We start from the raw sequence: 11394 nt of genomic DNA, 5'->3' as shown, positions 1-11394 counted from the left end.
ACAAAGAACCCTTTTTAAGCCGTTTGATTGTGATATTTGTTCTCCCTTATTTTAACGTTTTTCTTTTAATTGTTCCTCTCATGTTCTCAATATTTTAAAGAAAAAATTACCCTTGCGAAAAACATTTTTCTTCACTGCGTTCCACGAAGCTTACCCACCGCTCTATATAAGAATCTTGTGCGGAGCCAACGGATTGTCATTACATTTTCACCAGGCTTTTATACGTTCACGACCGTTGAGCATTCTCAAACTTGAATAACGCTTGTGTGGTCGGCTTTGCTGCCAAACTGCTAACGGAAAAATATTTTGGTCGCCTTCGCTGTGTCGTGCAAGTGTAATCGAAACGAATTGATTGTTACCACACTTGTCCTTTTGGTTGGAAGGCATCCTTTCTTGTGGTACCGTGATTAGTTGCAAAATGTTACAAATGTTACAAATGATGCGCCTCGAAATTGCCCAAGAAAAGCGGATCGAAGTAAACATGGCGTTGTGAGTTGGTGGAGTTGTGACGTGTGTTCTCGAAAGACGTTGAGCAGCCCTGCTCTGTTCTAACAATCGTTAGCGAGTTTATTTGAAGAAAATACAATACACGTGAAATATCAACGATGGCCACTGATTCGCGGAACATCCGTGTTGCGGTTCGGGTGCGTCCTTTCAATTCGAGGGAACTGGAGCAAAATCCGAGGAACATCGTCAAGGTTAGTAGGTGCAGAATGTTTGACCGATTTCGCAGCATTATCGTTACAAATATTTGTGTTTGCGTCCTTCCGTAGGTTTTGGACAAATCAACGTTGGTTTTTGATCCGGATGTTGACGACGATGAGCTCTTTTTCTTCCACGGTGTCAAGCAAACGCATCGCGACATCACAAAGCGCGTCAAGAAGAAGCTGACCATGGAATATGACGACGTGTTCGATAATGTGTCCACCAATGCGGACATATTCGAGGTGTGCATGCGGCCCCTCGTGCAATCCGTTATGAACGGTTTCAATTGTTCCGTGTTCGTGTATGGGGCGACAGGTGCGGGCAAGACGCACACGATGCTCGGTAACGATATGTGCCCGGGAATCACCTTCCTGACGATGCAAGAATTGTTTCAACACATCGAACTGCTGAGCGAAGAGCGCAAATTCGACATCGGGATTTCGTATCTGGAGGTTTACAACGAGCTGGTAATGAATCTGCTCAACAAAAGCGGCCCTCTAAAGCTGCGCGAAGACTCGAACGGGGTCGTCGTCAGTGGGCTGGTATTGAAACAGATCCATAATGCTACCGAACTGTTGGAGCTGCTGGCACTGGGCAATCGCAACCGCACACAGCACCCGACCGATGCCAACGCCGAAAGTAGCCGGAGCCATGCGATATTCCAGGTGCACATCCGCATGGTGGACAAAAAGACTGGCCAGAAGCGTTCGGTAAAGTTGTCGATGATAGACTTGGCCGGCAGTGAACGAGCCGCCAGCACAAAAGGGCTCGGTTTGCGGTTCAAGGAGGGTGCGAACATCAACAAATCGTTGCTGGCCCTCGGCAATTGCATCAACAAACTAGCCGACGGTTTGAAGCATATTCCTTACCGCGATTCGAATCTTACGCGCATTCTAAAGGATAGCCTTGGCGGCAACTGCCAGACGGTGATGATTGCCAACATTTCCCCGTCGAACCTGACGTACGACGACACCTACAACACGCTAAAGTACGCATCCCGTGCGAAGAAGATCCGCACGACCGTGCGGCAGAACATTGTGCCGTCGAACGTACCGAAAGAGTTCCTAGTGAAGAAGGTGAATGAACTGGCGGAAGAAAATGAAAGGCTAAAGGCGAAGCTGGCCGAACTGGAGGAACTGCTGAAGCGCAAGTCGGGGACCAGAAACAGTGCCAGCGCCACCGCTGCGAAGCTCGACGAAACGCTGCTTAACACATGGCTCACGCGCATCGATAGCTCCTACAACAGTGTCATTCAGGCGCAGCAACATGTCCTTACATTGCAAAGCAAAGAGAAATTGCTAACGATGCGCTCGAGGCTGAAGGAGCAAGCCGAAAACATCGCCCGCATCGTCAAGCTCGACGGAAGCCACCTGAACGAGGTAAGGACTTGGTTGTTATTCGGGTTATTTTATTTCACTATTCGACCGGCGCGTTTCTAAAGACTGCGCCGGTTACTTGTCTCCGATCAGTTCCGCCTGCTTGGATTCCATAATTTTCTCGGCCTCTTTAACGAATCCGTCAGCAATGGAGGTGATTTGTTGCTGCGCTTGGAACGCTTCGTCTTCCGATGCGTCCGCGTGTTTTTTTAGCTTTTTGATCGATTGGTTCTGCACGTCCTTGATCCGATCGCGGCACTTGATGTACAGCACTTTCGCATTCTTCGCTAACCCTTCCCGGTGTTCGCGGGTTACCTTTGGCACGGGGATGAATAGCGTTGTGCCGTCCTGCTGCGGGTTAAGGTTCATACCGCTGCGCTGAATGGCCTGCAGGACGGCGGGTATGGTTTGCGGGAACGATACCAGATTGACGACAATCGTTTTCGGGTTTTTACGCACTACCTGTCCCAACTCCTGCAGCTGGTAGTCTTTGCCTTCGTAGCCGATTCGCAGCGTTTCAATCGAGCCGGTCGTCGAGCGGAGGGAAAGATTTTTTACATAATCATCTTTCATCGTCGCAATACTCTTCTCCATTTGGGTTCGCAGCGCCTGCAGATCGATTAGACTGGCCAATTGCTCTTCGTTGACCGCCACCTTGGCTGTGCCAGGTTTTTTGTCCTTCTTCTTGTCCTTGCTTTTGGCATAGTGTCGCACTGTGCGGTGGCCTGCGGTAAACGCAGTTCCATCCGCCGGCAGTATGGCAGTGGCGTTAGATGTGACCAACAACGGTGAACGTTGGTTTGTTATCACGGCGGTGCAACTTTGTTCGATCTTTCTTAAGCCGACTGTTCGCACCAGGGACGTGATGCGAAGCATTTTTGTTGACCCCCAACTAGTAATTATTAAGTTTCGATACGGTCGGCCCGGTCACGGCGAATATGTTTGTTATGTTTACTTCTTCACCTTTATTTCGTCGGTAAACTTAACGAACGTTCAACTGTCAAATGTTGGGTTTGTCTCCTCTTAGCCGTTGCAACGGACAACAGAATAGTTCAAGTCATTTTCATGTATTTTTACGCTTCTCCCACGTTAGGACATTGCCAAGATGGATGCTTCCATCGATCGGTATGGTAAGCAGGTTGCGAGCCAGCAGGGCGACAGGAAGCGTTGGCAGGAACGGTACCGGCAAGCCTTGCGCAATCTGAACGCTTTGCGCATTGAGGTGCAGCAATCCGATTTGGCGACGGTGTTGAAGGCTTTCCTCGACGGGAAGGAGTGGCAACTGGCCGCGGCGAAAGCAGCCTTGAAGTTCGAGCACATGGAGAAACTGTCGTCGACGTTCTACGAAGAGAATAAGCAATGGGAACGAATAATGCTGCTCAGTGGTGACATCATTCAACAAAACTTTCTGCTACTGCGTAGCATGGACCGGCTCGACGTGGGGCTGTTGGAAAAGATGCGAAAGTTGGTGAAACTGAACCAACGGCAGCGTGGCGTAAGCTTTGTCGATGACGCTTGCCAGCAGGAGCTGCGACAAACGATAAACATCAGCAACGAAAATAGCATCGACGATATAGCAAACCTTTCCGATTGTTCCGAAGATGCGGTAGAGCTGGTGGCAATGGACACCACCGGTGGAACGATGAAGCGCACCCTCAAACTGCACCAGGGCAGCGAGTCGGAAACGGAAGCGTCCGAAATGGGCGCCCAGCAGCAGGTGAAGCCGATTGTTTTCAAGAAACCCAAGACAGTAAATCGGGCGCTACAGTTTAAACCGCAAACGACTGCCGGGCGTAGGACACCGTCCAAGGCAAAGATTGCTCCGTCGCAGAGACTACAGATTCCGAAGCTGCTACTGCCGGATGCCGCCTCAAGCAGCACCTCCAAAGCTGGCATCAGTGGGAAGGTCAAAAGGCCACTTCTTGCCGCGCGTTCATCAAGCGACGAGCAGGTAGAAGATACTTCGGATATGTCCGATGTATTAGTCACGCCGGCTGGTGAATGTGATAATGCGAATTCCACCTTCTGCATTGCCACCAGCGGCGAGAATGGCGAGGCGTCGAACTCGGTGTTTTCGAAAGTGCTGGTTGAATCGAATGTTGATCCGCAGGTTCTCGACAAAGGTAAGAAGGAAGCCGTTAGAAAGTACACCCCTCTGGGTAAGGTGCTTCCTAGTGGTGGCGTGTCACAGATTTTCACAAACATTTCAAACTTCTCTCTGGCTTTTCAGTTTTACGGCGCGCTTCCATGAAAGGGGGTAAGGTCACACTATCGGTCAACAAGGAGAATCGCAGAAAGAGCCCGAAAAGATTAGGCAAAAGTCCGCGAGCCTTGAACCGAGCGGGCAGTCGATGTGAGTCGTTGCTGCCGCCGAAGAACGACTTCCAATTGAAGAATGAAAACTCAAGAAATTCTTTTCCTACCACCATAGCCAATGCAGCGTCGGCCATCAACCACCGCTATCGCACACTAGGAAAGGTAAAGGATGCCGTGGGCCCGAAGTCTGGCACCAGCAGCACCGCATTAACAGCGATGCCACCAGTTGCACGTGCCGGTGGTACCACCAACAACAACGTCGAAAATGATAGCGAACGCAATCGTCACATTCGGCTGATGGGCATCAAAAAGTAACACTCGGCGCACGTGTTCGCCGTGCCGTGTTACCCTTGAACAGCCGCGAGAAGAGCGCCACGCAGCTCAACTTTGTTATTTAACTGTACTTTATATTTACCCTTTTTTTCATGCGCTTTTACGAGGAACGACAAAGGATTCCGGACTTTGTCGGGTGAATGTTGAACGTTCACTCGACTTGGATTCGCGAAGGGGCGATGGGAACAAGAGCATAGTAAGCATATGAGCTAACGCGCAAGAACGATCGGTCTTGGTGACCGCAAAATCACTACTCGGAAGTAGTTTAAAACGGAAATAGAAATGGTCTGCAATATATCCTTACCTTACCCACGCCAAAAGTTGTGTCCGAGTTCTGTGTTTTAATTTCGACGAGCGAGAATCGCTTTGAACTGCTTGATTCAACGTTTCGTTAAGCTTTGGTTCAAACGATGCGTGTTCTTTGACAGCTGTCAAGCGGTGTTGAGCCGTCAAAAGGATTAACGCCAAAACAAATGTTGTGCATGAGGTAACCCGGGAGTCACCGGGATTGTGGCTAAACACTTGAAATTCGTCTCGGAAAATCTGGTTTTAGGCAGCAATGGCCTTGCTGGCATGGTGCGTACCGCGGTCGCAATGGTCGCGAACAGTCAAGACCGCAGGATTTCGATTGCAGTCATCGTCGTCGGCACGGGCACTGCACGAGGAGACCCAAACGCAGCACGACGATGAAGAGTTTCGAGTGCTAAACTTGAATCAGGTTAAAAATCAGCGACCGCTTCGCCGAAAGGTCCCAAGGCCGGAAGTTCCGCCACCTAGGTAATGGGCCCAGCAGGGGAATGGAATGGTACCAATTCACTACCTTCGTTACGGTGCTTTCCATCTAGATCACAGCAGATGGCAACGGATCAGGATTGGGGTGCCGTGTGGCCCGGGCCTCGCTCGTTCCAGCCCGCTACCGTCCCTCTGCCGTTGCGCCAGGGATACGTCACGAAGCGAAACCAGATGCCCCCGGGAAAGTACGCAAACGCGGAGCTGATGAAAATTCCCAATTTTCTCCATCTCACACCGCCCGTGATCAAGCGTCAGTGTGAGGCACTGAAACAGTTCTGTACTCCGTGGCCGAAGGGACTGGAAACGGAGGAGCGAATGGAGAAACACTTCCCGGTGACCTGCATCACGGCCGACTACTGTCACGCCCTCCCCACCATCCGTAACCCGCTGTCGCGGATTGTCACCGTGCAGCTGAAGCTTGGGGCCCTCCAGCTGGATCGGCATGCGAAAGATAAGCTGCTGCGGCTGGTCGGCGAGCGGTACGATGCGGAGACGGACGTGCTGACGATCGTAACCGACCGGTGTCCGCTGAAGAAGCAAAACTACGACTATGCGATCTACCTGCTGACGGCGCTCTACCACGAATCGAACACGGTGGAACCGTGGGAAGTGACCAAAAGTGAGGCCGACATGGAGTACTACGATTTCGAGCGGAATCGTAGCAAACGGAGCGCCGAAGCGACACTCAATTGGGGCCGGACCGAAGGTGATGGCGGATGGGTGACGGTTCCGGCCGAGTATGCGTCGGCCGTGACCAGACTGTTCAACGAGGGAGAGAATGCCTACAATCTGGACAAATACAAAGAGCAATCGATGGCATTGCTAGGGTTGTCCGTTGCGAAAGCGGAATGACGGGCGAAAGGACAGCCGAAACCCAGTGTAAGCAGTTATTAGAAATATGTAATAAAATCTTATCAAAAGCTGAGACCTTGCCACCAAGTGACACCGAGTGTGCGTGATAATCGGCTGTTGTTGGTTGGCATGAAGAATGGAAGAAACAAGTGACTTTTGCCACTTTGTTCTTTACGATCCATCCGAGAGTATTAGAGCGAAAGGGATTAGTAGCTTGATCGAGCAACTTGTTTTAGTTGTGTATATTTTGCTTCTCAAACGTGGGTTTCCGTTGTGTAGTGGTTATCACGTCTGCTTCACACGCAGAAGGTCCCCGGTTCGAACCCGGGCGGAAACACAACCGTTAATTTCTTTTTCATTTTTTTAAATTAGAACTTATTCAGCATGTGCACCGAAACAGAACCGAAATAAGGACATATTATTCGGTTTACACTCCATCCGAATGCTCCTCTCTTTTAGGCCATATGGTTTTGGAGTTTTTTTACGATTTTCTTTCATCTTGGAAGGTTCAAGCGCACGTTTTGGGGGGCGTCCAAGAATCGACCTGAATCTGCCACTGTCCTGGGAACAACAAAAGTAAGTTTGTCCCATTTCACGGTGACTGACCAATTTTCACTTTCTATTGCCATTTGCTCTCCTATTGCATACTGCAGAGAATGGCTGTCCATCCAAGAACTTGATGGGTGCTATTGTTCACCGGAGACATTCCGGAACGTTGCCGATCCCTCTTGCGCTGTCCGTCCGTCGGCTGAAACTAATAAAACCCGCTAACCGGCGCCATCGTTGGATTAGTGCAGTGCCAGCCCGAGACCCGATCCGCCAGCGCACCCCGTAAAGTGAGAATGGTATCCTTCCTAACCCGTTGGCCATTTGTGGTTACGCTAGCGACCGTGCTAGTACCGAAAGTGACCCTCTTAACGGTTTCTAGTGGTACGATGCGTCACGGTGGCGCTTCTTTAGCTTCTGCTTCCCTACCCCCTGAGCCCTCGGATCGAGAGTCTGCTTGGCCGTACGAGATGGTTGCCCATTCGCGTCACAACGATCGCCTGCTAACGAATAGAACGATGCCTCCAAAGGAACCTGCCAAGGATGGGATGGCCGTTCAAACACGCCACTCTCTCGCCGAAGGAAATCCATCTCGTTACTTCGACAGTTACGGCGGAGAATGGCATGGCGGAAGTGGAGATCCGGAACATAGCCATCACTACCACTGGCCACAGCATCCACAGCACGCGTACCACGGTGGTCATCATCATACCGGGGCGGTCGGCGGTTGGACATGGAAACTGCCACTGTCCGTTGATGGTACGTTCGTCAAGGAACCGGGCCACTATCAACACCCCGGCGGAAGTTTGCTGAGCCTGCACCTCACGCTACTACAACCCCTGGTGCTGCTCGGAACACTGTCCTTCGTCGTGTGTCTCATCAACGCCGTGCTGGGGTTGGTGGAAAAGGTGAAACTGCCTCTGTTGCGATCGCGCGACGATTTGCTGGCCACCGGAGCGGCGCCAGCTTCCGATGGACCGAATGAACTGTTGCTCGGCCATCTTTATCAGTATCTCAACACGCCTCCGGCCGATCCGCAATCGCCGATGCGTAATTTAACCGATCACCACAGTAGATCGTGAGCAAAATGACATGAAATCCGAAAGAATCCGAAAAATCAATTGATTAAATTAAAACACCTTCTTATTTGAAATAAATCAATTTTATTCGCCGATCTCATCTGGTTACGCTGGCGGATCAACTATCAGAGCAGGCCGCTTATCGCACCAATCAGTGATCAGCATCCGGCCACTAATCTCGACGGGGAAGCAAAGAGGACAGCCAGATCTCTTTCTAATCACGGGAAGTTGGGCTACCTCCACGGTACAACCTGGTACCCTGTTGAAAATATCGCTGAAACCAGTCCGCTTTCTAGAGAATTTTGTCGCAAACGCCCCTGTCGACGCGCAGTTGTCGATCCGAAAATGGCCGAATGAATCCGAAAAATCAATTGATTAAATAAAACACCTTCCTAATTGAAATAAATCAATTTTATTCGCCGATCTCATCTGGTTACGCTGGCAGATCAGCTCTCAGAGCAGGCCGCTTATCGCACCAATCAGCGATCAGTATCCGGCCACTAATCCCGACGGGGAAGCAAACGGGACAGCCGGATCTCTTTCTAATCAGGGGAAATTGGGCTACCTCCGCGGTACAACCTGGTACCCTGTTGAAAATGTATCTGAAACCGGGCCTCTTTCGAATGGATTTTAAGGCGAACGACGCAGTTGTCGATCCGAAAAATCAATTACCGTATTTTTCCGTGTATAACGCGCACCCATATTTTAAGAGAAAAAAATTGGAAAAAAAGTTTTTTATTATACATTTTTCAGATATCTGATATCCAACAAATACCAAATGATAATAATGTATTATTCTACATGTTCTTTAAATATTCTAAAGTAGACTAAAGATAAAATGCGTATACATTGCAAAAGCCATACTAGTATTTTATATTTCGTAATAATCTTCAAACTCAGACTCACTGCTGTCTGACAAATTGATATTTTCTAATTGCTGTTCAATGTACTCCTCATTGTCACTCTCTGAAGAGGTACATCGTGACAATAAAGTATCCGGAAATTTGTGATTTAAAAAAAATGCATTTTTTTTAAATCACAAATTCCCGTATCACAAATATGGATAATTATATTCTTAACAAATGTTTCATTTCATAATATTATTCAATAATACCATAAAATGTGTACCTAAAAGGGCACATTTATATGTTTAGAGGAGACAAATTTTTTACTCCCCTTGAATAACGCGCACCCAGATTTTAGAGCTAAAAAAAATGAGAAAAAGGTGCGCGTTATACACGGAAAAATACGGTAATCTATAGAGACGTTTTTCATTTGATCCTTTAGTTGCCGTTTCGACCCGAATTTGCACTTACCTCGCGGACGCCGATGCCAACAATTGCCGAATGTTTTCAAAACCACATCCCGTTTACGATGTTTTAAAACATTTATTGTATTAATTCTGTTTGCATTCACCGCCTGTCTCTGCCCGCTATTTCACGCGCAATCTCTCTCTCTCTCTCTCGCTGTTGCTAGCTCGCTCGCACACACACTTTTGATACATAATAATGCTTATAATTTGCTCTCAATCAACATCATACAGGTATTCGTTCTAAACCTAGGACAGAGGGAAATGAAAACGGTACATGATTGGGTGTTGCTTCCGTTTTGTGTTACTCTTTGCGACCCCGCGTTTTACCGGGCCTGCGCCGCCCTTTCCCACGGACAATGGCCACCGCACACAGGCACATGCCCACCGGACCGACCAGGGCTGGTTGGCCACGGGCATGCGCGCTTTGTGCGCGCGCGCGCGTGTGTGGGGGGTTAGAGAAAAGGTTTTAATTGTTTAACGATCGCTCCGCACGATCGCCTTTGCTTTCTTATCTTACAATCGTTAGTGGGACTCGCTATTGGAGTTAAAAATCAACATGCATGGGGCTTAAATATGCGCAAAGCACAGCTACACTGCCATCTGGGGCGCCCCCTAAAAGGACCTCCCGAGGACCTAGAAACGCCATTTCCTCTCTGTCGCCTTCGCCCCGCCGCTTGCCCCCCGCACGGGTTGGACCACGCGCGGGCCCAACCAAGCGTGGCCGAGTAGTCGCTTTGAAATGTATTCAAATGTCCATTGAAACAATGCGAAACCGGAACGACTGCCGGATCCCTACAATTAGCTACATAACACATCATTAGCGGGCGGGCGGGCGGGTGTGATGGTGGGTGGATGGCACACACGCGGGACGAACGGGGAAACCGATGGTAGTTGTTGTCCTTCTGTCGCGCCCGGGGTCCGTTGTAGCTCCGGGGGGACGCGGCGCCTTTCGTGCGCGCTACCACCACAACACCGACGACGCGGTCGGCGCGGGCGGTGGTGGTGGCTGCGGCGTCTTGGCCGGGGCCTATTCCTTGCTCGACTCGGCGCTCTCCGTCGACTGGCGGCCCTCGGACGACGCGGCGGTTCCTCCGCCGTTCTGCAAGCTGCCACCGCTGCCACTGCCGGCCCCACCGCCGGCACCGCTACCGTTGCTCATGTCCTTTTTGCCGGCCGTGCCCCCGTTGGTGGTGGCCGCGGCGACGGCATCGGCCGTCTCGAAGGACTGCACCTGGGCCTCGTACAGGAGCTGCATGATCTTCAGCGAGGTAAGGGACGATATCCGCTCGGGCAGCTTGCGGAGCACCTCGCCCACGTACAACCCGTACGCGCCGTGCTCGTCCAGGTGGGCGCTGTGCTCGAGATTGTTCTGGTACTTGACCGTGCGGTTGAGGTTGAAGTTCGACAGGGACGCCTCGTCGCCGTCGTAGCTGGTGCGCTGCCGCTTCGGCACGCTGTACGACGCCTCGACGTTCGAGATGGCGGCCGGGATCGGCGACTCGACCGGCGTCGGCTGCTGGTGGCCGCCCCCCGGGTGGTGGTGGCCGCCGGCGGCACCGTGCATGGCGGCGGCGGCGGCGTGGTGGTGGTGCGCGGCCTGCTGCTGCGCGTGGTGGTGCCCCACGCCGACCGAGCCCAGCCCGCCCCGGAACGGGTGCCCGGCCAGGGGGTTCGGGTGTGGCACTTGCTGCGGGTGGTGCGGCGGCTGCTGGCCCGGGCCGCCCGGCGCCCCCGGCTGCTGGTGTGACTGGTGCGGGTGCTGGTGGTCGCGGTGTGACTGCGGGTGCGGCGGCGGAGGCTGCAGATGGTGCAGGGACATGTCGGTGGGCGGGAAACCGGCCCCGTGGTGGCCACCGAACGGACCGTGGCCCTGCAGCTTCAGCTGCTGCTGGTAGTGGAGCTGCGCCTGCGGATTCTGCGCCGCCACCGCCATCTGCTGGAGGTCCAGGTACGCGTGCAGATCGTCCTTCGCGTCTTCCTGCTGCTCCCGCTGGCGCTTCCGCAGGATGTTCATCGGGTTCGTTTCGTCGTCACTGGACACGGGGGGAGAGAGAGAGAGAGAGAGCAGATACAATTAATACCA

General features: G+C 51.6%; 4 protein-coding genes and 1 non-coding gene across 6 annotated transcripts in view; 3 read left to right on the top strand and 2 right to left on the bottom strand.

Moving 5' to 3' along the window:
* The first annotated feature begins 581 nt into the window (after window positions 1-581).
* Window positions 582-4997, top strand: LOC131209423 (kinesin-like protein KIF18A). Its single transcript, XM_058202497.1, has 5 exons — window positions 582-698; window positions 774-2084; window positions 3175-4204; window positions 4312-4434; window positions 4513-4997. Exons 1-5 carry the CDS (start codon window positions 606-608, stop codon window positions 4710-4712), a joined length of 2757 nt encoding a protein of 918 aa, XP_058058480.1. The 5' UTR covers window positions 582-605; the 3' UTR covers window positions 4713-4997.
* Window positions 2111-3029, bottom strand: LOC131209434 (ribosome-recycling factor, mitochondrial). Its single transcript, XM_058202509.1, has one exon. The coding sequence runs from the start codon at window positions 2955-2957 to the stop codon at window positions 2157-2159; it is 801 nt and encodes a 266-aa protein (XP_058058492.1). The 5' UTR covers window positions 2958-3029; the 3' UTR covers window positions 2111-2156.
* Window positions 4998-5198: 201 nt separating the features above from the next.
* On the top strand, window positions 5199-6459 carry LOC131216070 (small ribosomal subunit protein mS35). Its single transcript, XM_058210470.1, has 3 exons — window positions 5199-5217; window positions 5284-5507; window positions 5576-6459. The coding sequence occupies exons 2-3, from the start codon at window positions 5290-5292 to the stop codon at window positions 6372-6374; spliced, it is 1017 nt and encodes a 338-aa protein (XP_058066453.1). The 5' UTR covers window positions 5199-5217; window positions 5284-5289; the 3' UTR covers window positions 6375-6459.
* Window positions 6460-6638: 179 nt separating this feature from the next.
* Window positions 6639-6711, top strand: Trnav-cac (transfer RNA valine (anticodon CAC)). The gene has a single exon. It is a non-coding gene; the product is annotated as a tRNA-Val (tRNA).
* Window positions 6712-9413: 2702 nt separating this feature from the next.
* LOC131206461 (uncharacterized) overlaps window positions 9414-11394 on the bottom strand; it is a 53005-nt gene continuing 51024 nt past the window's right edge. For both annotated transcript variants that reach the window (XM_058199015.1, XM_058199016.1), the window contains one exon: window positions 9414-11344. In XM_058199015.1, coding sequence (XP_058054998.1) covers window positions 10339-11344 — 1006 coding nt within the window. In that variant the 3' untranslated portion in view covers window positions 9414-10338. The remainder of the gene's footprint in view (window positions 11345-11394) is intronic.

The sequence above is a fragment of the Anopheles bellator genome, chromosome 1, assembly GCF_943735745.2.
Source record: "Anopheles bellator chromosome 1, idAnoBellAS_SP24_06.2, whole genome shotgun sequence".
In the NCBI taxonomy this organism is placed as follows: Eukaryota; Metazoa; Arthropoda; class Insecta; order Diptera; family Culicidae; genus Anopheles; species Anopheles bellator.
This window is presented reverse-complemented; position numbering and strand designations above follow the sequence as displayed.

Excerpts from the sequence above, each read along its gene's own strand:
- LOC131209423 (XM_058202497.1), top strand. The coding sequence starts at position 606 with ATGGCCACTGATTCGCGGAACATCCGTGTTGCGGTTCGGGTGCGTCCT. Across the intron at positions 699-773 it reads ATCCGAGGAACATCGTCAAG|GTTTTGGACAAATCAACGTT; the intron begins GTTAGTAGGTGC and ends GTCCTTCCGTAG. Across the intron at positions 4,435-4,512 it reads GAACCGAGCGGGCAGTCGAT|CCAATGCAGCGTCGGCCATC; the intron begins GTGAGTCGTTGC and ends CTACCACCATAG.
- LOC131209434 (XM_058202509.1), bottom strand. The coding sequence starts at position 2,957 with ATGCTTCGCATCACGTCCCTGGTGCGAACAGTCGGCTTAAGAAAGATC.
- LOC131216070 (XM_058210470.1), top strand. The coding sequence starts at position 5,290 with ATGGCCTTGCTGGCATGGTGCGTACCGCGGTCGCAATGGTCGCGAACA. Across the intron at positions 5,508-5,575 it reads CCGGAAGTTCCGCCACCTAG|ATCACAGCAGATGGCAACGG; the intron begins GTAATGGGCCCA and ends CTTTCCATCTAG.